At 43.5% G+C, this 25,000-nt stretch overlaps 2 protein-coding genes across 2 annotated transcripts in view; both read left to right on the top strand.

Moving 5' to 3' along the window:
• g2e3 (G2/M-phase specific E3 ubiquitin protein ligase) overlaps positions 1 to 15,040 on the top strand; it is a 22,079-nt gene extending 7,039 nt beyond the window's left edge. Inside the window, exons 6-17 of the mRNA XM_039785094.1 lie at positions 1,116 to 1,284; positions 2,668 to 2,774; positions 2,903 to 3,019; positions 5,042 to 5,166; positions 5,301 to 5,429; positions 5,960 to 6,119; positions 7,384 to 7,538; positions 9,156 to 9,340; positions 10,170 to 10,342; positions 11,823 to 11,862; positions 13,992 to 14,163; positions 14,624 to 15,040. Coding sequence (XP_039641028.1) covers positions 1,116 to 1,284; positions 2,668 to 2,774; positions 2,903 to 3,019; positions 5,042 to 5,166; positions 5,301 to 5,429; positions 5,960 to 6,119; positions 7,384 to 7,538; positions 9,156 to 9,340; positions 10,170 to 10,342; positions 11,823 to 11,862; positions 13,992 to 14,163; positions 14,624 to 14,928 — 1,837 coding nt within the window. The 3' untranslated portion in view covers positions 14,929 to 15,040. The remainder of the gene's footprint in view (positions 1 to 1,115; positions 1,285 to 2,667; positions 2,775 to 2,902; positions 3,020 to 5,041; positions 5,167 to 5,300; positions 5,430 to 5,959; positions 6,120 to 7,383; positions 7,539 to 9,155; positions 9,341 to 10,169; positions 10,343 to 11,822; positions 11,863 to 13,991; positions 14,164 to 14,623) is intronic.
• A 7,348-nt stretch (positions 15,041 to 22,388) lies between these two features.
• Positions 22,389 to 25,000, top strand: part of scfd1 (sec1 family domain containing 1) — a 69,536-nt gene continuing 66,924 nt past the window's right edge. Inside the window, exon 1 of the mRNA XM_039785452.1 lies at positions 22,389 to 22,519. Within this exon, the coding sequence (XP_039641386.1) occupies positions 22,489 to 22,519 (31 nt within the window). The 5' untranslated portion in view covers positions 22,389 to 22,488. The remainder of the gene's footprint in view (positions 22,520 to 25,000) is intronic.

Raw genomic sequence — 25,000 nt, 5'->3', positions numbered from 1 at the left:
CACACACACACACACACACACACACACACACACACACACACACACACACACACCGGCCCTGCTATTCTCTTAAAGAGGCCACTAAAGTAGGCTACGGTATAAACTCTGCGTGGAGCCTCCACCCAACCAGACTTAAAGTTGTTTCGATCTTCCCTAGGGTCCTTTGCACCATTGAACGCAACACCCCCCCAGAAGCTTTTTTCACCTGGGTCTAACATTGCGCAGCTAGAGTAGCTGAATAGCTTAGCGCGCAGGTTAACTGGACTACGCTTGTATGTCTTATATCGACCACTAATAATGCCCGAAATGATACCAAAGGTCTACACTAGTATATATAGGTTATGCTCTCATAAAACGATGGATTGGAAAGTTTGTAAGTACACCAGAAGTTTATGAACACTTGCCTGCTGGCTTCTGCTCTCTGCTGCTGCTGCTGCTACCTGCAGTTAGACGAGTGCTTAGGGCCGTCTACAAATTACTACACCGAAAAGAGATACAACAAAAATATTTATTAATTCAATGATTAAATAAGGTAATGTCTCCAAACTTACCTCAATTATTACTTGTCTCCTGCTAGTTATACTACAGCACTTACTTTAAAAAATAAGTTAAATTAAAAAATATTTTTGTTGCATCTCTTTCGGGGTTGTAATTTGTAGACGTCCCTAAGCACTCGTCTCACAGCAGCAACAACAACAGCAGAGAGCAGAAGAGAGCAGGCAAGTGTTATTTACATAAACTTCTGGTGTACTTACAAACTTTCCAATCCATCGTTTTATGAGAGCATAACCTATATATACTAGTGTAGACCTTTGGTGTCATTTCGGGCATTATTAGTGGGCTCATTTAAGAGATACAAACGTGGGTCCATTAGCCTCTGCGCTAAGCTATTCAGCGGCTAACGCTACTCTAGCTAACTCTCCCAATGTTAGACCCAGGTGAAAAAAGCTTCTGGGGGGGTGTTTGGCTCGAGGTCATGGTGCAAAAGGACCCTAGGGTGAAATTACTCCGAACCATCACTTTAAGATGAATCTAATAAAGTGGCCACTGAGTGTAAGACATTCAGAGGAGGTTCATGTGTCTCTGTGTGTCTCTGCGTGTCTCTGCGTGTCCAGGTCCTACTGTCCCGATCACAGTCCCACTCAGTCTCTGTGTGTGAGTTCAGACCTCAGTCTGCCTCAGTCCTGCTCCATCTGTCTGGACCCCATCGAGCCCGTCCTGAGCTACTCCGTCCTCAAGTGTCCGTCCTGCCACTCCAGCTGGTTCCACAGGGACTGCGTGCAGGTAGTGGGACTTACAGATTTGAATAATGCATCGAAAGAGTCTTTTTACCCAAATTACAATAAAAAAAAAATGTTTGTGTGTCTGTCTGTGTTTGTGCGTGCCTGTGTGTGTATGTTTGTGGGTCTGTCTGTGTCTGTTTGTGTGTGTGTCTGTGTTTGTGTCTGTTTGTGTGTGTGGGTCTGTGTTTGTGTCTATCTGTGTGTCTTTGTGTTTGTGTGTCTGTCTGTGTATTTGTGTGTGTGTGTCTGTGTTTGTGTCTGTTTTTCTGTGTTTGTGTGTGTGTGTGTGTGTGTGTCTGTGTTTGTTTCTGTTTGTGTGTGTGTGTCTGTGTTTGTGTCTATCTGTGTGTCTTTGTGTTTGTTTGTGTGTCTGTCTGTGTTTGTGCGTGCCTGTGTGTGTATGTTTGTGGGTCTGTGTTTGTGTCTGTTTGTGTGTGTCTGTCTGTGTTTGTTTCTGTTTGTGTGTGTCTGTCTGTGTTTGTGTCTATCTGTGTGTGTTTGTGTGTCTGTCTGTGTATTTGTGTGTGTGTGTCTGTGTTTGTGTCTGTTTTTCTGTGTTTGTGTGTGTGTGTGTGTGTGTGTGTGTTTATGTGTGTCTGTGTGTGTGTATGTTTCTGTGTTTGTGGGTCTGTGTTTGTGTCTGTTTTTCTGTTTGTGTGTCTGTCTGTGTGTGTGTTTGTGGGTCTGTCTGTGTGTGTGTGTGTCTGTGTTTGTTTCTGTTTGTGTGTGTGTGTGTCTGTTTGTGTCTATCTGTGTGTTTGTGTGTGTCTGTCTGTGTATTTGTGTGTGTGTGTCTGTGTCTGTTTTTCTGTGTGTGTGTCTTTGTATTTGTGTCTGTTTTTCTGTTTGTGTGTGTTTGTGTGTGTCTGTCTGTGTATTTGTGTGTGTGTGTGTGTGTGTGTGTGTGTGTTGTGTCTGTTTTTCTGTGTTTGTGTGTGTTTGTGTCTGTTTGTGTCTGTTTTTATGTGTTTGTGTGTGTTTTTCTGTGTTTGTGTCTGTCTGTGTGTTTGTGTGTGTGTGTTTGTGGGTCTGTCTGTGTGTGTGTGTGTCTGTGTTTGTGTCTATCTGTGTGTTTGTGTGTGTCTGTCTGTGTCTGTGTTTGTGTGTGTGTCTGTCTGTCTGTGTCTGTGTGTGTGTGTGTGTGTGTCTGTCTGTCTGTGTGTGTGTGTGTGTGTGTGTGTGTGTGTGTGTGTGTGTGTCTGTGTGTTTGTGTGTGTCTGTCTGTGTCTGTGTTTGTGTCTGTTTTTCTGTGTTTGTGTGTGTGTCTGTGTGTGTGTGTGTGTGTGTCTGTGTGTGTGTGTGTGTGTGTCTGTGTCTGTGTGTGTGTGTGTGTGTGTGTGTGTGTGTGTGTGTGTGTGTGTGTGTGTGTGTGTGTGTGTCTCAGCGTCAGGCCCACAGTGCCGGTCTCTTCTTCTTCAGATGTACTCTCTGTAACAACAAGGAGGTCTTCCAGGAGGAGATGCAGAGGATGGGAATCTACATCCCCGAGAGGTACCACCACCTTTTAACAAGGCTTCTCAGCACACCTGAACTCTACGACAACGCAAAGCCCAGAAGACAAAGGGATTCTGGGTAGACAGAAACACAAGCCTGTGTCCTAAGTCATGCTTTTTCTGCAGAGATGCCTCATGGGAGTTGGAGGAAAATGCATATTCAGAACTGCTGGAGGTTTACATGCACTGCGACGCTCTCACCTGCCTCTGCAGCGATGGACGAACGCGCTCCGCAAAGAAAGGGTAAGAAAGAAAGGGTATTTTTGTTCTTTTTTTTTTTTATTATTAGATATAATAAGATAATATTACATTTTTTCAAATATGCCGCACTTGCGCTGCATAAATTGCCGATTTCCGCGCAAAATATGCGGTGCTTGGATGATTTCATAAAAAGTCCCATCATATACAGTACAGGCCAAAAGTTTGGACACACCTTCTCATTCAATGCGTTTCCTTTTTATTTTCATGACTATTTACATTGTAGATTCTCACTGAAGGCATCAAAACTATGAATGAACACATATGGAATTATGTACTTAACAAAAAAGTGTGAAATAACTGAAAACATGTCTTATATTTTAGATTCTTCAAAGTAGCCACCCTTTGCTTTTTTTGATAACTCTGCAAACCCTTGGTGTTCTCTCAATGAGCTTCATGAGGTAGTCACCTGAAATGGTTTTACCTTCACAGGTGTGCTTTGTCAGGGTTCATTAGTGGAAGTTTTTCCCTTATTAATAAAAAGCAAAGGGTGGCTACTGAAAGAATCTAAAATATAAGACATGTTTTCAGTTATTCACACTTTGTTAAGTACATAATTCCATAATGTGTTCATTCATAGTTTTGATGCCTTCAGGGAATGTAAAAAATAGTCATGAAAAATAAAAAGGAAACCATTGAATCAAGCTTTCCAACTGCCTGTACTGTATCTTAGCAGAAAGTTGAAAAATGTTGCGTTTACTTCACACAAGAGCAGCCATTTTCCCCTGTTGCCATGGGAACGTTATGAAGTGACGTCATTACGCGACGTGAACATCATCTAAAGCAGTGTGTTGGAGGTTGAACATGACATGTTGTACTCTGAGTCTCTTAAGTTGGGATCCAATCAGAAAGCTATCTTAATATCTGATATTATCTGTAATCTCTTTAAGTGCTCCTGCTGTCTATATTATTAACGATTTTTGAAAGTCTCTTTTGTATCTTTTATTTCCCTCTGTTTAGACTATTATTTTATTTTTACTTTAATATTATATTATTTGTATATATTTTTGTATCTTATTTGTTAACTTATTGCAATGACTGAATATCTGTAAACTATTTTTGGAAATTAAGTTTAAAAAAAAGCAGGGTGTTGGCATAAAATTGCATAAATATCATATGGAGCATATTCCATCGCATTTTTTAAGAAAACGTGCCACATAATCAACTCTGCGTTTTTTCTGGAAGGACTGATTAGGGTTCAACATTAATGTTTTTATGGTAAGTGGGTCCGAAACCTACTTTCCCAACGGCAACTTTGACTTGCCCCCGCAACAAATAGTTTATATGTATAGTTATCAAATAACAACAAAGACTAAAGTTAATTGTCAAGTTGGTAAATGAGCAGTTTTTTTCGGGGCTTAACCCTTTATTAGATAGTGACAGTGGATAGACAGGAAAGGTGGGAGAGATAGGCGGGGATGACACGCAGCAAAGGGCAGCAGACTTGGACTTGAACTTGCGCCGCTACAAAGGACTCAACCAACATGGGGTGCACGCTCTTACCGGGTGAGCTAGAGGCCGCCCCAGATATCGTGATATGAGACTAGATATTGCCTTAGATTTTTGATATCGTAATATGGAATAACTGTTGTCTTTTCCTGGTTTTAAAGGCTGCATTACAGTAATGTGATGTCATGTTCTGACCTTACCAGACTGTTCTAGCTGTTCTATTATTTGCCTTTTTCCCACTTAGACATTATGTCCACATTACAGGTGATTATTTATCTAAAATCTAAGTGTGAAGATATTTTGTTAAAGTCCCATTTATAACCCTAGAATATCGCTGCAATATCGATATCGAGGTATTTGGTGAAGGATATCGTGATACCTGATTTTCTCCACATCGCCCAGCCCTAGTTTAACCCAGATTTTCCACTTGTTAGGGCTTGTTGCTAACGGTTAGCTGACTTTAGCTTTTCTGTGTCGCCAGATCTCGCGAGAGTTTGTTCCCGAGACAGAAACAGGCGTGGAACAAAGTAGATCTTCTTCTTTGTGTTCTTCTTTCAGGTGGTTCGAGGTGATTCGCTGCCGGCTGTGTGGCTCCAGAGGGACTCACAGGAAATGTTCGGCGCTGAAGTTGGACACCAGAGACTGGGCCTGCAGCGACTGCACGCAGGCGACTGACGGGAAAGGTCGGACATGTTGGTTTTTAACCGTTTGCAGAAGTGAAGTAACCATTCTGTCTGTGGAGGGCAATGGGTCGTTATTGATATTGTTGTAATGAAGCTGCAGTTTTTAATGCGAGCCGTGTGTCTGTCTGCTGCAGCGTCCCTGGTTGCGTCTCCTCAGGGAGGACAGAGGAGGAGTCTGCTGTCCAAACGCCACCTGTCCCCCCTCCACTCCCCCCTCCACTCCCCCATCCACTCCCCCGTCAGCTGTAAAAGGTACACCAGACATCTGGCGCCTGGCTCCAGAGCTCCGTCAGAGACCTTCTGCTCTCTTTTGTGTTGCAAACTTGAAAAAAAACTAATTATGAACATGTTTATGTAATAGTGTTTTTGTAAAAAAATCTTCTCTCTCTGTCCCTCTCTCCCTCTCCCTCTCTCTGTCTCTCTCTCTGTCTCTGTCTCTGTCTCCCTCTCTCTGTCTCTCTCTCCCTCTCTCTGTCTCTCCCTCCCTCTCTCTGTCTCTCTCTCTCTCTCTCTCTCTCTCTCTGTCTCTGTCTCTCTCTCCCTCTCTCTCCCTCTCTGTCTCTCTCTCTGTCTGTCTCTCTCCCTCTCCGTCTCTCTCCCTCTCTCTGTCTCTCTCTCCCTTCTTCTTTTCTCCCTCTCTCTGCTCTCTCTCTCTCTCTCTCTTCTTCTCTCCCTCTCTCTCTCTCCCTCTCTCCCTCTCTCTCCCTCTCTGTCTCTCCTCCCTCTCTCTGTGTGTCTCTCTCTCCCTCTCTCCCCTCTCTCTCTCTCTTTTCCCCCACCTTGCATGGGTTACCTGTAGGCTCTGGATCCCCGGAGGAGATGCTGCAGGCGTTGGGCCCTAGGCTCCGCCCCCTCTGCGTGCAGGTGGAGGTGGATGGAGACCAGGCTCTGTGTGCTGGCGTGGAGCTGGTACGGAGGCCCCACTTCGACCCGACACACACTCTGTCCGTCAGGTGAGCCGACCACAAACTCACCTGTCATATAAATGACGACGTCATCTTGGGCTCTGGGGAACTCTGATCCACTTTCTGACATTTTAGAGACCAAACGACCAACAGGGGTCACCAACCTTTTCTAAACTGAGAGCTACTTCCTGGGTATTGAGTCATACGAAGGGCTACCAGTTTGATACACTCTTCTGAAATAACAACATGTGCTCAGTTTGCCTTTAGTTATATATGATTATTAATGATAAATGATAGTTATATATGATTATTAATGATTAATGATAGTTATATATGATTATTAATGATAGTTATATATGATTATTAATGATTAATGATAGTTATATATGATTATTAATGATTAATGATAGTTATATATGATTATTAATGATAGTTATATATGATTATTAATGATTAATGATAGTTATATATGATTATTAATGATTAATGATAGTTATATATGATTATTAATGATAGTTATATATGATTATTAATGATTAATGATAGTTATATATGATTATTAATGATTAATGATAGTTATATATGATTATTAATGATTAATGATGCTCATCTATGTGAAGACACTGATCATGTTAATGATTTCTCACAATAATTATCAACAATGACTTAACAAGGTGGGAAACAGATAATATCAATATTCAATTTTCATTTTTAGAACAGGCCTGAGGACTCCTCATGGGGTCCTTGGGGGCTACCTGGTGCCCGTGGGCACCGTGTTGGTGACCCCTGCAACAGATTAATCAACTATGGAAATAATCGACCGTCTGGTTGAACAGTTAAATAACGTTGTGTACGTTTCGGTCATTTTGCGTCTTTTGTTCGTCATTTTTCATGCAAGAAAACACTCTAAACTAGGGCGGTTTTTGCGTCGGTATCTGACCACGCGTCAGTATTTTAGTTCTGAGTGAGAACTGTTTTGTTTTCTCCGTTTCGTCTTTATTTTTTTTAAAGATGATTTTTTGGGGGGCATTTTTAGGCCTTTATTTGACAGGACAGCTGAAGACATGAAAGGGGAGAGAGAGGGGGGATGACATGCAGCAAAGGGCTGCAGGTGGGACTCGAACCTGGGCCACCTGCATCGAGGACTAAGCCTTTATATATGGGCGCCCCCTCTACCAACTGAGCTATCCTGGCGCCCACGTTTCGTCTTTATCTTCACTGAGTAATTAATTGTTGGCATAATCCGAGTACGATCGACTCATTTACTTCTACAAAACATTTTCATTTGTCTCTTCTCATCATCTCCGTCCAGATTTAAAGATGGCCCGCAGACTACGTTTCCCAGCAGGCTCCAGGGCAGCGACGCGGCCAGGCAGTACTTCCTGAAGCTGCTGGTTCAGCAGATCCAGGACTCGGTCGTGTTCGAGGGTCCGGACGGATCCAAAAACCTGGCGCTGGACTCCCAGGGTATCAACCATTATTTATTTTAAAACAGGTTTCATCAATTTATGGTCTGTGTGCAGCTCTAGTATAGATGGATCTTTGTGTGTGTGTGTGTGTGTGTGTGCAGCTCTAGTATAGATGGATCTTTGTGTGTGTGTGTGTTTTTGTTGTGTTTGTGTGTGTGTGTTTTTGTGTGTGTGTTTTTGTTGTTGTTGTTGTTGTGTTGTGTGTGTGCAGCTCTAGTATAGATGGATCTTTGTGTGTGTGTGTGTGTATGTAGCTCTAGCATAGATGGATCTTTGTGTGTGCAGCTCTAGTATAGATGGATCTTTGTGTGTGCAGCTCTAGTATAGATGATCTTTGTGTGTGTGTGTGTGGTTGTGTGTGTGCAGCTCTAGTATAGATGGATCTTTGTGTGTGCAGCTCTAGTATAGATGGATCTTTGTGTGTGCAGCTCTAGTATAGATGGATCTTTGTGTGTTTAGCTCTAGTATAGATGGATCTTTGTGTGTGCAGCTCTAGTTTAGATGGATCTTTGTGTGTGCAGCTCTAGTATAGATGATCTTTGTGTGTGTGTGTGTGTGTGTGTGTGTGTGCAGCTCTAGTATAGATGGATCTTTGTGTGTGCAGCTCTAGTATAGATGATCTTTGTGTGTGTGTGTGTGTGTGTGTGTGTGTGTGTGTGTGTGTGTGTGTGTGTGTGTGTGTGTGTGTGTAGCTCTAGTATAGATGGATCTTTGTGTGTGCAGCTCTAGTATAGATGGATCTTTGTGTGTGCAGCTCTAGTATAGATGGATCTTTGTGTGTTTAGCTCTAGTATAGATGGATCTTTGTGTGTGCAGCTCTAGTTTAGATGGATCTTTGTGTGTGCAGCTCTAGTATAGATGGATCTTTGTGTGTGTGTGTGTGTGTGTGTTTAGCTCTAGTATAGATGGATCTTTGTGTGTGTAGCTCTAGTATAGATGGATCTTTGTGTGTGTAGCTCTAGTATAGATGGATCTTTGTGTGTGTAGCTCTAGTATAGATGGATCTTTGTGTGTGTGTGTGTGTTTAGCTCTAGTATAGATGGATCTTTGTGTGTGTAGCTCTAGTATAGATGGATCTTTGTGTATGTAGCTCTAGTTTAGATGGATCTTTGTGTGTGTAGCTCTAGTATAGATGGATCTTTGTGTGTGTAGCTCTAGTATAGATGGATCTTTGTGTGTGTGTGTGTGTTTAGCTCTAGTATAGATGGATCTTTGTGTGTGTGTGTGTGTGTGTGTGTGTGTGTGTGTGTGTGTGTGTGTGTGTTTAGCTCTAGTATAGATGGATCTTTGTGTGTGTAGCTCTAGTATAGATGGATCTTTGTGTATGTAGCTCTAGTTTAGATGGATCTTTGTGTGTGTAGCTCTAGTATAGATGGATCTTTGTGTGTTTAGCTCTAGTATAGATGGATCTTTGTGTGTTTAGCTCTAGTATAGATGGATCTTTGTGTGTGTAGCTCTAGTATAGATGGATCTTTGTGTGTGCAGCTCTAGTATAGATGGATCTTTGTGTGTGCAGCTCTAGTATAGATGGATCTTTGTGTATGTAGCTCTAGTATAGATGGATCTTTGTGTGTGCAGCTCTAGTATAGATGGATCTTTGTGTGTGTGTGTGCAGCTGTGCGTGACGACCTGTACTTCGACGTGGGCTGCCTGCTGGCTCTCTGTCTGGTTCAGGGCGGTCCACCGATCGGCTTCTTCTCCCCGGCTCTGTACCAGTGTCTGTTCAACTACCCGGCCAACCGGCCGCTCGCCGCCGATCACATGACCCCCGACACGCACTTCAGCCGCCTCGTCGGCAGGGTGAGTAGCACCAGATCAACACCAGAACTGGTTTCTGTTTAAATCGGGTTTAATTTCCGCCACACTTGTGTTTGTTACGCGTGATGACATACTGTCGCTTTGGTCAGTGGTTTGGTCGCTTGGGTGATATTCGTGAAGCTTTTTTTACAGATTTGTCACATTTCTGTCTTTTTTATTTTATTTAATTTTTTTTGACTTTTTTCTATATTTTTGTCACTTTTTTGTCATTTTTTTATATTTGTCATTTTTTGTCATTTATTTTCTATATTTTTGTCATTTATTTTCTATATTTTTGTTTTTTTGTCTATTTTTTTGTCATTTTTTCTATTTTTTGTCTTTTAAAAAAAAAAATCTATAGTTTTGTCACTTTTTTGTCATTTTTTCTATATTTCTGTCTTTTTGTCTATTTGTTTTTGTCATTGTTTCAATTTTTTGTCTTTTAAAAAAAAATCTAGTTTTGTCACTTTTTTGTGATTTTTTTTTTTTATATATATTTCTGTCATTTTTTTGTCATTTATTTTCTATATTTTTGTTTTTTTTCTATTTTTTTCTGTATTTTTGTCATTTGTTTCTATATTTTGTAATTGTTTCTATATTTTTGTCATTTTTTTCTATATTTTTGTCATTGTTTCTATATGTTTGTCATTTTTCTATATTTTTGTCTTTTTTCAATTTGTTTTCTATAGTTTTGTCACTTTCTCGTCATGTTTTTCTATATTTATTTTGCTTTTCAAGGTTTTTGTCAAGTTTTTGTTCTACTTAAATCTTGTTTAACTTCGATACGAGGAAACTATCTGATTTCTTTAAATGATCGTGTGGCTGATTTCAGATGGCCGAGGCGGAGTCTCTAGACGCCCTGAGAGAAGTCATGGCGGAGAGCTGGGAGTTCCTGGAGTTAGCCGGCTGCAACCGACCAATCAGCAGCCTGCAGCAGCGAGAGGCTCTGCTGGAGGATCTGGTCGGCTTCACCATGATCACCAGGATGCAGCTGCCGCTGCAGAGGTACGCACACGCCTCGCTGCCCACTAACACACTTCTGACTGAGAAAGACAAACAACAGAATGCAAAAAAAATGCGAAAAGACGACGAACTACAAAAAAAGGCGTAAAAAATGCACGCTGTTAGCGTTAACATTGTTAGCTTCTAGCAAAAAGTCAGCACTGTTATTGCTAGAAGCTAACAGCGTAGCTCTGGCTGACCTTTGGCCTACTTTATCATATCAACATTAGCTCACTAAGAACCTGGGGACCACAATCCCAAACTGTCTGATTTTCTGTGAACTGAATTGTTTACCTAAAGTAAACTTCTTTGACTTTTATGAACATCATGTCTTTTTTTAAATATTATTTTTTCTAAAATTATACTTTAAATAAATCCCAATACATCTCCTTACGCACAGTATCTAAATATATTGCCATATATAGAATCGTGACCCATGTATCGTGATACGTATCGTATCGCCAGATCCTTGCCAATACACAGCCCTACTAACCTGACTCCACCAGGTGGATCGCTTCCCATTTGCTCGGCATATCCATCTGGGAACTTTCCGTTGGAGAACTTTTGGGAAGGGGAGTGAAAATCCTGGTAATCTGATTGGATAAACCATCTGTCTGTGACGGGACAAATCAACCAATCAGATCAAACCTCTTGCCGAAACCAGTCGGGAGAAGAGCAGAAACATCTTTTCCTCCGAGAAAAGCCTCCAGTTTTTTTTGTTGCTCTTCTTTCAATGAAGGAATACTTTCTAATTCGGTTAAAACTCGCTGCGATAGCTACGCTCATCTCCTCCGTGGAAGCCGCCACGTTGTTTAGACCGAACAGTCGCTTCTCGTTGGCGTCACCACCTAAACCAGAAGATGCCAGACTGATCTGCGAGTGGAAAACTGGAGCTCGCCAGATCAGGACTCTTTCACCAGGGGTGCATGATATAGGCCAGGCCAAAAGTTTGGACACACCTTCTCATTCAATGTGTTTCTTTTTTATTTTCATGACTATTTACATTGTAGATTCTCACTGAAGGCATCAAAACTATGAATGAACACATATGGAATTATGTACTTAACAAAAAAGTGTGAAATAACTGAAAACATGTCTTATATTTTAGATTCCTCAAAGTAGCCACCCTTTGCTTTTTTCATTAATAAGGGAAAACCTTCCACTAATTAACCCTGACAAAGCACACCTGTGAAGGTAAAACCATTTCAGGTGACTACCTCATGAAGCTCATTGAGAGAACACCAAGGGTTTGCAGAGTTATCAAAAAAAGCAAAGGGTGGCTACTTTGAAGAATCTAAAATATAAGACATGTTTTCAGTTATTTCACACTTTTTTGTTAAGTACATAATTCCATATGTGTTCATTCATAGTTTTGATGCCTTCAAATTACCAAGACTTCAGACTTGGGACAATATCAGACCTGTTTGGTTTTGGTGGAAGGTGAAGACGGTAAAAAGAGTCTGACTTTTGTTTTGTCCTGCAGGCTTCGGGAGGGTCTGCAGACTCTGGGTGTCTTTGATCAGGTACAGCGTGCATGGCTTTGTATTTTAAAGATACTGTATATTTAAAGGGATACTCCACCGTTTGTTGAAATAGTTCTTATCACGGTCTCCCCTGGCTGTAGATGGGTGGGCCAACGCATTTTTTTGTCTCCGTGCAAGTAATTAGGTTGTTATTTTTGTCTTTTGTTGGCTCACTTTTACTCACAACATGCTAACCGGCAACATAGGATTCCATTCACTACGCTAAGCTAACTAGCGGCGACGCTGCCGGTGTTGCACCAGACTAAAACGATGCATGCTGTCAGTACCCGATCCGTGCTGGTTGCACGATCCGTTCTGCGCATGCGCTGTTGTACGAGGATTTACAACACTGCCTGATCTGTTAGATAAGATAAGATAAGATAAGATAAGATAATACTTTATTGTCTGTTACACAGGGTTCCAGAAAATTGTCTTTGACAAGGCTCCAGTTACAAAGAGACATTCATACATACATATAAAAACAAGACATGGGGTGAATTGAAGTATCAGCTGACTGTGGTGTTCATTTTGTGCTATTCAATATGGCTATTGCAGATGGGATGAAGGATTTCTTGTAGATGTTTTTCCGGGCCAGTGGTACCCTAAAACGCCTGCCTGATGGTAATAGCTGGAAGGAGTGATGGAGGGGGTGAGACGGGTCCTCTGTGATCAGGTTGGCTTTCCTGATCACTGAGCGATTGTAAAGCTCAGATAGGGGAGCATGGGATGAGCCAGTTATTTTGGCAGCGTGATTCACTATGCGTGAAAGTCTTGTTTTGTGTTTGATGGTGAGTTGGTTGTACCAGGAAGAGATCTGTTTCCACGCTAGCCTCCACCGAGAAGCTAACGTTAGTTTAGCTAACAGCTAATTCGGCTAACCGCTAGCTTACAACTGGATTCAGTCTAAAATAACGTTAAGTCAAACTTAATGGGAGAAGCAGCTACAGCTACATTAAGACTTTACAGTAATAACAATAAAGACAAGTATTGAGTGATTGTATTTTAAATGAGCACAAGTAAAGTAGAACTGATGTAACAGCTGTTATATATGTTAACGTTTATTTTCAAGTTTTATTTTGAGGGTCTTTTAAAGTTATTACATGCTGTCTCAGCTAGCGGTTAGCCGAATTAGCTGTTAGCTAAACTAAAGTTAGCTTGCCTGTGGAGGCAAACGGCAGACCGCTACAATCAGCTACCTAGCGGTTAGCCAAATTAGCCATTAGCTAAACTAACGTTAGCTTGCCTTTGGAGGCTAACGGCAGACCGCTACAATCACCTAGCGGTCAGCTAGCGTGGAACAGATCGGGCAGTGTCGTAAATATTCGTACAACAGCGCATGCGCGAACATATCGTGCATGTGCAGAATGGATCGGGTACTGACGCCACCCCCCTATCTCCAGCTAGGGAAGACCCCCCCTATCTCCAGCTAGGGGAGACCCCCCCTATCTCCAGCTAGAGGAGACCCCACCTATCTCCAGCTAGAGGAGACCCCACCTATCTCCAGCTAGAGGAGACCCCACCTATCTCCAGCTAGAGGAGACCCCACCTATCTACAGCTAGAGGAGACCCCACCTATCTACAGCTAGGGGGAACCCCACCTATCTACAGCTAGGAACCCACCTATCTACAGCTAGAGGAGACCTCACCTATCTACAGCTAGAGGACCCCACCTATCTACAGCTAGAGGAGACCTCACCTATCTACAGCTAGAGGAGCCTCCCCTCTCCATTCACCGGGAGCCCACCTACAGCTAGAGGAGACCCCACCTATCTACAGCTAGAGGAGACCTCACCTATCTACAGCTAGGGGAGACCTCACCTATCTACAGCTAGGGGAGACCCCACCTATCTACAGCTAGGGGAGACCCCACCTATCTACAGCTAGAGGAGACCCCACCTATCTACAGCTAGGGGAGACCTCACCTATCTACAGCTAGAGGAGACCTCACCTATCTACAGCTAGAGGAGACCTCACCTATCTACAGCTAGAGGAGACCCCACCTATCTACAGCTAGGGGAGACCCCACCTATCTACAGCTAGAGGGGACCCTGATGAGCCCTATTTCACCAAACGGTGGCGTATCCCTTTAAGGAGATGCCGAGTGCTGACCTTGTTTTGATGGCGTGCAGGTGCAGCTGTTCCCGTCGGCGTTCTGCCGGGTGTTCTGCGAGGCGGCCGGTCGGCTCTCGGCTCAGACGCTCGGCCACGTCTTCACCGTGACCTTCTCGGAGCAGGAGGAGAGGCTGAGCAGGGAGACGCCCGTCCTCGGCTACTGGAGGCACCTCCTGTTCGAGTGTGAAGGTAAACCAGAGTTTATGGTTCTGTGGAGGCTGTAGTCTATGTAGTGTGTGGTAGAGCGAGTAAGAGAGTGATGGTTTAAACCTCTCCTCTCCTCCCTTCTCCCCTCTCCTCCCTCTCCTCTCCTCTTCTCTCTCCTCTCATCTCCTCCTCCTCTCCTCTCTCTCTCCTCTCCTTTCCTCTCTTTTGTTTCCTACTCTCCTCTCTTCTCCTCTCCTCTCCTCTCTCTCCTCTCCTCTCCTCTCCTCTTCCTCCTTCTCCTCTCTCTCCTCTCCCTCCCTCCTCTCTCCTCTCCTCTCCTCTTTTGTTTCCTCCTCTCCTCTCTCCCTCCCTCTCTCCTCCCCTCCTCCTCCTCTCCCCTCTCTCCTCCTCTCTCCCTCTCCTCTTTTTTTCTCCTCTCTTCTCCCTCTCCCTCTCCCTCCTCTCCTCTCCTCTCCTCTCCTCTCCTCTCCTCTCCTCTCAGTTGGGAGGAGCTCTATCTCCCTGCAGGATCTCCTCCGTTTCTCCACTGGAGCCGAGGATCTCCCAGCGGCCGCCCTCCTCCCTCCTCCCTCCATATCCTTCCTCCACCCGCCAGAGGGAGAAGGCGACGGAGGGAAGAGGAAGAGAGGAAGAAAGGAGGTGTTGGCGGACGAAGGTCTCTTCCCTCAGCGCGACCCCGGCTCCAGACGCCTCCTCCTGCCCGTCTCCTCCTCGTACCGGGCCTTCAAAAGCTCCGTGGAGCAGGCAGTCAGCCACCACGCTCACCTCCTCCCTACACACAGCTAGAGACTCTATCACCTCCTCCCTACACACAGCTAGAGGCTCTATCACCTCCTCCCTACACACAGCTAGAGGCTCTATCACCTCCTCCTTACACACAGCTAGAGGCTCTATCACCTCCTCCTACACCAGCTAGGCTCTATCATCTCCCTCTCTACAGCTAGAGACTCCATCACCCCTCCCCACACAGCTAGAGGCTCTATCACCTCCTCTCTACACACAGCTAGAGGCTCTATCACCTCCTCCCTACACACAGCTAGAGACTCTATCACCTCCCCACACACACAGCTAGAGACCCTATCACCTCCCTCCACACACAGCTAGAGCATCTATCCCTCTCTACACACAGCTAGAGACCCTATCACCTCCTCCCCACACACCAGCTAGAGGCTCCATCACCCTCCCCTACACACAGCTAGAGGCTCTATCACCTCCCTCCCATCATCTCCTCTCTACACACAGCTAGAGGGCTCTCATCATCTCCTCCCCACACCAGCTAGAGGCTCTATCACCTCCTCCCTACACACAGCTAGAGGCTCTATCACCTCCTCCCTACACACAGCGGCTCTATCACCTCCTCTCTACACACAGCTAGAGGCTCTATCACCTCCTCTCTACACAGCTAGAGGCTCTATCACCTCCTCTCTACACACAGCTAGAGGCTCTATCACCTCCTCTCTACACACAGCTAGAGGCTCTATCATCTCCTCTCTACACACAGCTAGAGGCTCTATCACCTCCTCCCTACACACAGCTAGAGGCTCTATCACCTCCTCTCTACACACAGCTAGAGACTCTATCACCTCCTCATCATCTCCTCTCTACACACAGCTAGAGACTCTATCACCTCCTCATCATCTCCTCTCTACACACAGCTAGAGGCTCTATCACCTCCTCCCTACACACAGCTAGAGACTCTATCACCTCCTCTCTACACACAGCTAGAGGCTCTATCACCTCCTCTCTACACACAGCTAGAGACTCTATCACCTCCTCTCTACACACAGCTAGAGGCTCTATCACCTCCTCTCTACACACAGATATCAGTTTTTTTTTCTCTTTTTCATCAAACTGCAGTTTTTGCAAGTTCGCGCAATTTCATTGCACTAAATTGCATAAATATCACATATAGCATATTCCATTGCATTTTTTAAAGGAAACTTGCCGCATAATCAAGGACTTTTGCCCGCAACAATCACAAAAAAACTCCACATTTTTCTGGAAGGACTGGCTACACACAGCTAGGGTCGGGTATCGTTTGGATTTTTTACGATTCCGATGCCGAGCCGGTACTTTTAAGACGATTCCGATGTGTGCGTGTGTGCAGTAGAGCTTAGCCCAAGTATATCAGATTCTCAGGAATAACATTACTACAAAAAAAAGAAATTGTGAACCTCTCGTTGAAAATGAATGACGAGGCGCCACAATCGCTCCCCGTGTGAAAAGCCCTTAAACTCCAGTACTCGCCGATGTCCATGCCAGCGTTTGAGGTATCCTGACATCTCTACGTAGATCTAGGGGTGTAATGGTGTTTTTCCATTGCTCGATTCGCCTGGCCTCGACACACAGATTTTAGTACCGCCTCAGCGTGGCTGGTCGTCATAGCGGCGCCGCAGTAAACTGCCGTGACCTAACGCGACACACACACAGAAGGTGGAAGGTGTGTGTTGTTGTCGCCACAGCCAGAAGACACGTTTAGTTTCTAAAGAAGCTGGAGGCAGCAAAAAAAAAAAACACACACAGCTGGCTAAACTATTTAAAAAATGGCGCAATTTTTCAGGACGCACAATTACGAATCCCAGTATGGTCACGCCAAGACCCGCCCTACGAAGCAGCTCGATGGACCTTTCTCACAGCAGACATGTTGTCCTAGTAGGAAAAGCCCAGCTGAGATTGATAACCTTAACGATGGCTCAGTTCCATCAAGTGTCCCAGTAAGATATTTCAGTGAGTCCATAATATGAATGAATACCAGGACCTCTCCTAAGTGGAATGCAGCCATCAGTAATGGTTTAATACAGGGCCTCTCCTAAGTGGAATGCAACCATCAGTAATGGTTTAATACCAGGACCTCTCCTAAGTGGAATGCAGCCATCATTAATGGTTTAATACCAGGACCTCTCCTAAGTGGAATGCAGCCATCAGTAATGGTTTAATACCAGGGCCTCTCCTAAGTGGAATGCAGCCATCAGTAATGGTTTAATACCAGGGCCTCTCCTAAGTGGAATGCAGCCATCAGTAATGGTTTAATACCAGGGCCTCTCCTAAGTGGAATGCAGCCATCAGTAATGGGTCTGAACACACCTGTGCTTTTTCTTACTATGACATGTCAACATGTCTGCTGTGAGAAAGCTTGATTGGTTGGGGTTAGGCATTTCAACTTGAGTGGTTAGGGTTAGGGTTAGGGGATTGGTCAGGGGATAGGACCTGTACTTGTAAGCATGGACGCCTGGCCAATTATAGTGTGTGAATGCTGTTGAAGGGCGGGTCTTGGCGTGGCCATAGTGGGATTGGTGATATCGCGTTCAGGACACTTCCACCTGCGCTTTCACACTTCTGTAGGCGCGGCCTCAGCTCCCTGGGAACCTCCACTGAGGTGGTCCTAAATAAAGGACCTGTTAGCAGGTACCAGGGACTCTTATCAGAATGAAAAACCAAAAAAAGGCGAGTGGAGTCGAGCTGGTACCATGTGATGGAAAAACGCCATTAATCACAAGTTTTATCACGATAGGATATTATATTGATTCTGTGGACACTGATACGATATTTACCGATATGTTAAAGTCTGTCACAGTGCGCTTTTGATTCATTTCAGGGGGCCTGCGATGGATACGATCTAAAATAAAGCAGCATCTTACAGACCATATGTATTGATATTTTCTTGGATCTTTGAATCGTTACACCCCGAATTATGAGCTGTGTTTTTTTTTTTTTTTTATTAGAAATCCGTTGAGTGGAGCTGCAGCTAATGAACATTTTCTGTTATCGATTTAGCCAAATCTAAGCTCTTAAACTAAAATCTAACTGCAGGAACCCCCCAAAAAAAGTCTTAACATTTGTTTTGTAAATTGCTAAATATATCTTATGTTTTCTAGTTTGAAATCCACGGTGCACCTCTTTTTCCCCACAGTTTTTTTTTTAGATGGTGGGGTATTTTATAGTGTGTGTATATAACAGTAGTGTATAGTGCCTGAGAATGTACGCTGGGCTTTTTGTTGAAGGGCACACACCACAAGAGCCGTCAACGTAGCGCTAGCTTTATTTCTTACGTTTGTGTATAGTTTATTAATATCCAATATCAATGCTGTTCCAACAACAACAAAAAACACACAAAAAAAAAAAAAAAAAAAAAAAAAAAAAAAAAAAAAAAAAAAAAAAAAAAAACACACACACACACACACACACACACACACACACACACACACACACACACCCCCCAACCTGTTACTGATTGGCGTTGTGTCATTTGCCGGGTTTTTGGACCCCACGAATGTAGTTAAACAAGAACACACACACACACATACACACACAGTCACACAGGCGCACACACACAGTCATACACATGCACAGTCACACACACACACACACACACACACACACAGTCATACACATGCACAGACACACACAGAGACATACACACACAGTCATACACATGCACAGTCACACACACACACACACATACCACACACTCTACACACACACACACCACACACACTAACACACACACACACACACACAGATTCCCAGATTTGTATACTTTGTGAATCCATTGAGTGGAGCTGCAGCTAATGGTCATGTTTTTATCGATGAACCAAATCTAAGCCCTTAAACTCTGAGTTCTGAAATCTAACTGCAGAAATCCCCCAAAAAACGTTTTCTAGTTAGAAAACGACGGTGCTGATTTTATTTTTACATTTTTTTTCCTACAAGTTGATTTTATGAAGCGTGTTGTTGAACAGATTTTCTGTGTATTCTCGTGTTGTAGTTTTATAATCAGAAGTCTGTTGAGTGCAGCTAACGATCATTACTGTTATTATCGATTAGCCAAATCTCACACACCTTAAACTCTGAGTTTTCCTTTTTCTTCTTAACATTTGGTTTGTAAAATATGCTAAATATCTGTTATGTTTTCTACAGAGCTTCTGTGTTGAAGTTGTTTTTTTGAAGCGTTTTCTTGACGAGATTTTCTGTTTTTATTCTTGTTTTGTCATGTTTTATCCAATATATCTGGAAAATGAACTAAGGGTGAGAAGCTGAGTCACATCCTGAGGATTTGTGTGTGTGTGTGTGTGTGTGTGTGTGTGTGTGTGTGTGTGTGTGTGTGTGTGTGTGTGTGTGTGTGTGTGTGTGTGTGTGTGTGTGTGTTGTGTGTGTGTGTGTCTGTGTCTGTGCGTCTGTGTCTGTGAGACTGTGTTACTGTGTGTGTCGGACTCTGTGTGTATATGTTACTGTTTGTGTGTGTGTGTCTCAGTGTTACTGTGTGTGTGTGTGTGTGTGTGTGTATGTGAGACTGTATGTGTTACTGTGTATGTCTGTGAGACTGTGTTACTGTGTGTGTGTGTGTGTTTCTCTGTGTTACTGTGTGTGTGTGTCTGTGAGACTGTGTATGTGTTACTGTGTGTGTGTGTCTGTGAGACTGTGTATGTGTTACTGTGTGTGTGTCTGTGTCTCTGTGTTACTGTGTGTGTCTCTGTGTTTGTATATGTTACTGTGTGTGTGTGTGTGTGTGTGTGTGTGTGTGTGTGTGTGTGTGTGTGTTTTTTTGTTTTTGTTTTTTGGGAAAACACCAAAGTAATTGTGAACCTAATTGATATGCAGAGCGGATTAAAATCTATGAGGGGCCAGACTTTGCCAGCAGGCCTCAAGTTTGCCGCCTGTGTGCTACTGTATCTCTCCGTTGGATTTCTGTCTTTGAACATTTATTTTTCTGTCCTCTTTAACTTTCTTGTCATTTATCCGTTGTGTGTTTTACACGTTTTCTCTATAAACGCAGAAACAAACTGGTGGTGGTGTTGGTGTCCTGATTTCTCAAAGGTCCCATGGCATGCTGCTGTTTAGATGCTTTTATATAGACCTTAGTGGTCCCCTAATACTGTATCTGAAGTCTCTTTTATATAGACCTTAGTGGTCCCCTAATACTGTATCTGAAGTCTCTTTTATATAGACCTTAGTGGTCCCCTAATACTGTATCTGAAGTCTCTTTTATATAGACCTTAGTGGTCCCCTAATACTGCATCTGAAGTCTCTTTTATATAGACCTTAGTGGTCCCCTAATACTGTATCTGAAGTCTCTTTTATATAGACCTTAGTGGTCCCGTAATACTGTATCTGAAGTCTCTTTATATAGACCTTAGTGGTCCCCTAATACTGTATCTGAAGTCTCTTTTATATAGACCTTAGTGGTCCCCTAATACTGTATCTGAAGTCTGAAGTGGACAAAGCAGAGAAAGGGGAGGTAACCTTGCTCCTTATGACCTCATAAGGAGAAGATTCCTGATTGGTCCATCTGAGCTTTCATTTTCTCAAAGGCAGAGCAGGATACCCAGGGCTCGGTTTACACCTATCACCATTTCTAGCCACTGGGGGGCCATAGGCAGGCTGGGGGAACTCATATTAATGTTAAAAAAACCTCATAAAGTGACATTTTCATGCCATGGGACCTTTAAACTCTAATTAACTGAACACAGATCAGTCGCCGTCTCGCACAAACAACTCTGGTTTTATTGAAAAGAAGATATCTCGTACCAACGTGGAACCAGAGGTTATTTTCAACGTTTTTTGAGGTTTTATTTAAATATTTGTCTTTTTTTTTTCTTTTTTTACGTTTTTGACACTTTCTTCAACCTTTTTTGTCGCCTTTTTCAACCGTTTTTCACGTCGTTTTTTGTTGTTCTATTCAACGTTATGTCGCCTTTTTCGAAGCTTTTGCAAAACATCATTTATTTATTTATTTTTTTTGACGTTTTTGTCGCTTTCTTCAACCCAATTGTTGCCTTTTTCAATGTTTTGTCAACATTTGTCATTTCTTTCAACTTTTTGTCACCTTTTTCAACGCTTTTGCAAAACATTTTCGTTGTATTTTCAATTCATTTTGTTGGTGGGGTTTTTGGTGACGTTTTTGTCGCTTTTCAAGATTCTGGAAACTTTTTTCCTCATTTTTTTTGTGATGTTTTTTTGTAGTTTTATTGCATTTTTTTTAGTACAGTATTAGAGTAAATGTACCTACTTAAAGTAGATTCCACCACTGGTCTCTGGAAACTGGAGCGACACCTCTTTAATTGTACCTTGTCACTGCCCAATGTGAGTCAAGTGCAGATGTGAGTCGTGCATGCTCAGATTTAAACGGTTCATGATTGTTTGATTGCTAACGTTCGCTCAAAACGCCATTCAAGTGACAGGGCGCATCTGTGTCATCCTGAAATTTGTGAAATCCATAAAATAATAAACTTTTCTCATTACAAACAATAACAGAAGATGGAAATCATTTCCAAAAACGTTGTAGCTATCTATGATTGTTTGATTGCTAACGTTAGCTCAAAACGCCATTCAAGTGACAGCCTTTGTTGTGTTTGATTGCTAACTTGTAGCTAGCAGTGAACCAACTTTGTTATGTAGGTCCATTTTTAGTTGTAGTATTTAGTATTAGTTACTAGTCTCTCGTTAGCAGGTTCTTGTAGGCTACATGTCGCAAAGTGACAAATGCGCAACTCACATCTGCACTTGACTCACATCGGGCAGTGACAACCTCCTTGGTCTCTGGAAACTGCTGCGGAGTGATACCTCTTTAATTTTCTACCTCCTTGGTCTCTGGAAACTGCTGCGGAGTGATACCTCTTTAATTTTCTACCTCCTTGGTCTCTGGAAACTGCTGCGGAGTGATACCTCTTTAATTTTCTACCTCCTTGGTCTCTGGAAACTGCTGCGGAGTGATACCTCTTTAATTTTCTACCTCCTTGGTCTCTGGAAACTGCTGCGGAGTGATACCTCTTTAATTTTCTACCTCCTTGGTCTCTGGAAACTGCTGCGGAGTGATACCTCTTTAATTTTCTACCTCCTTGGTCTCTGGAAACTGCTGCGGAGTGATACCTCTTTAATTTTCTACCTCCTTGGTCTCTGGAAACTGCTGCGGAGTGATACCTCTTTAATTTTCTACCTCCTTGGTCTCTGGAACCTGCGGCGGAGTGATACCTCTTTAATTTTCTACCTCCTTGGTCTCTGGAACCTGCGGCGGTGATAATCTCTTTAATTGTCTACCTCCTTGGTCTCTGGAAACTGCTGCGGAGTGATACCTCTTTAATTTTCTACCTCCTTGGTCTCTGGAAACTGCGGCGGAGTGATACCTCTTTAATTTTCTACCTCCTTGGTCTCTGGAAACTGCTGCGGAGTGATACCTCTTTAATTTTCTACCTCCTTGGTCTCTGGAACCTGCGGCGGAGTGATACCTCTTTAATTTTCTACCTCCTTGGTCTCTGGAACCTGCGGCGGAGTGATACCTCTTCGTTCTTTCCGCCTCTCTGACGGGCTGCGGCCACGTCATCAGACGCTCCGTCACCAACAACATCCAACATGGCGGCGTCTGTCCGGGAGAAGCAGACAGGTTTGTCAAACCGATGATATTCTTCTATTAACGGGTATTTTTCGGGGCAGACAGCGACGGTTACCGGCGGCAGAGAGTTTAAACAACCCGGAGGCCAACAGTTGGGATTAATTCAGGACTGTTAACGGCTGCTAACTAGCTAACTAACCACTACTAGCCGCCAAACGGCCGCTAGTTTAGGAGACTAACTGGTCTGACTTAACGTTACAGAAAGTCCTCCTTCTTCTCCACAGGCAGTCAATCTCTTCTGTTAACTAGTTACCTGAAGGGTTAGTTAGCCCTTTAGCTCGGTGGCTAATGCTACTGACAGCTTTCTAATGCCACTGTTGGCTAGCTAGGTGAAGTTAGCATGTTGCTACCGGTGATGATAAAATTATTAATGTCTGAGTGTTCTAGAGCAGTGGTTCTCAAAGTGGGCTCCGGGGACGCCTAGGGGTCCTTGAAGAGGTTCCAGGGGGTCCCCAGCAAAAAGGGGAATCATTTATGTTAACTTTTAATTTCATCCATGAGTTTATTTTATTTGTCAGGGACCATGCACAGTTCAAGCCCTGTCCCAGTTACCTATACAGCTAATTTACATCTGTGGTCCCTCCCCGGGCAAGAGAGATAAAAGGACAATATACACAGTACTATCAAAACAGATAGAAACTTCCATCCATCCATCTTCGTCCGCTTATCCGGTGTCGGGTCGCGGGGGGAGCAGCTCCAGCAGGGGACCCCAAACTTCCCTTTCCCGAGCCACATTAACCAGCTCCGACTGGGGGATCCCAAGGCGTTCCCAGGCCAGGTTGGAGATATAATCCCTCCACCTAGTCCTGGGTCTTCCCCGAGGCCTCCTCCCAGCTCTACTCCGAGCTCCTCTCCCTATCTCTAAGGGAGACGCCAGCCACCCTCCTGAGGAAACCCATTTGGGCCGCTTGTACCCTGTAAAATAGAAACTTAACAACATATAACAAGCATTACATCACGTATAAACCATTATACACTAATATATCAATTCCATGTTATAGAAAGGTCAGTGATCACATAGTTGATTTGCCTTCAGCCAAGTCTTTAACCCTTGTGTGGTCCTTCGGGTCCCAGTGACCCGAAGGACAACACAAGGATTATGTACTTCCGTTTACTTTGTTGAGAATTGCTCTCTAAACAAGGGTTAATACAGCACCTTAGTTCTTGTTTGTACAGCATTTTGGTCAGCTTAAACTGTGTTTAAATGTGTTCTAGAAATAAACTTTACTTACTTACTTTACACAAACAGGGTTTAGAGAGCAATTCTCAACAAAGTAAAGGGAAGTACATAATCCTTGTGTGGTCCTTCGGGTCACTGGGACCCGAAGGACCACACAAGGGTTAAGGACATTTTAGAACTGCTGAGACTGGCACAATCTCTAATGTGAAGTGGAATTAAGTTCCACTTTTCTACTGCTGTAAATGGAAAAGCTGATTGACCACATGTAGTCTTCCTAAATTGAGTGTAGGCCTAACGGTCCCCTCTTACAGAAGCCCTGGAGACCCTTAACATTATCTCTGCAAAATGACACACATTGCTTGAGTGGGGGTGGTGCATGATCATGGGTCATAATTTACACACTGACAGATTGTATGTATGACTATTTTGCTCAAGGGTTTCATTCTCTTTCTGTAATAAAACATGTGAAAGCATAGATCCTATCAGGTAGGGGAACCTGGGACAAAGTCTTATCAGATGGGGGGGGGGTCCGTGGTCTAGTTTGTGTCAGTTTAGGGGTCCTTGATGTGAAAAAGTTTGAGAACCACTGTTAATCTAGAGCCTCAGGATGATGAACCAGTGTTAATCTAGAGCCTCAGGATGAACCAGTGTTAATCTAGAGCCTCAGGATGAACCAGTGTTAATCTAGAGCCTCAGGATGATGAACCAGTGTTAATCTAGAGCCTCAGGATGATGAACCAGTGTTAATCTAGAGCCTCAGGATGAACCACTGTTAATCTAGAGCCTCAGGATGATGAACCACTGTTAATCTAGAGCCTCAGGATGATGAACCAGTGTTAATCTAGAGCCTCAGGATGAACCACTGTTAATCTAGAGCCTCAGGATGATGAACCACTGTTAATCTAGAGCCTCAGGATGAACCACTGTTAATCTAGAGCCTCAGGATGATGAACCACTGTTAATCTAGAGCCTCAGGATGATGAACCACTGTTAATCTAGAGCCTCAGGGTGATGAACCACTGTTAATCTAGAGCCTCAGGGTGATGAACCACTGTTAATCTAGAGTCTCAGGATGGTGAACCACTGTTAATCTAGAGCCTCAGGATGGTGAACCACTGTTAATCTAGAGCCTTAGGATGGTGAACCACTGTTAATCTAGAGCCTCAGGATGGTGAACCACTGTTAATCTAGAGCCTCAGGATGGTGAACCAGTGTTAATCTAGAGCCTCAGGATGATGAACCACTATTAATCTAGAGCCTCAGGATGGTGAACCACTGTTAATCTAGAGCCT

Source organism: Perca fluviatilis, chromosome 20, assembly GCF_010015445.1.
Source record: "Perca fluviatilis chromosome 20, GENO_Pfluv_1.0, whole genome shotgun sequence".
In the NCBI taxonomy this organism is placed as follows: Eukaryota; Metazoa; Chordata; class Actinopteri; order Perciformes; family Percidae; genus Perca; species Perca fluviatilis.
This window is presented reverse-complemented; position numbering and strand designations above follow the sequence as displayed.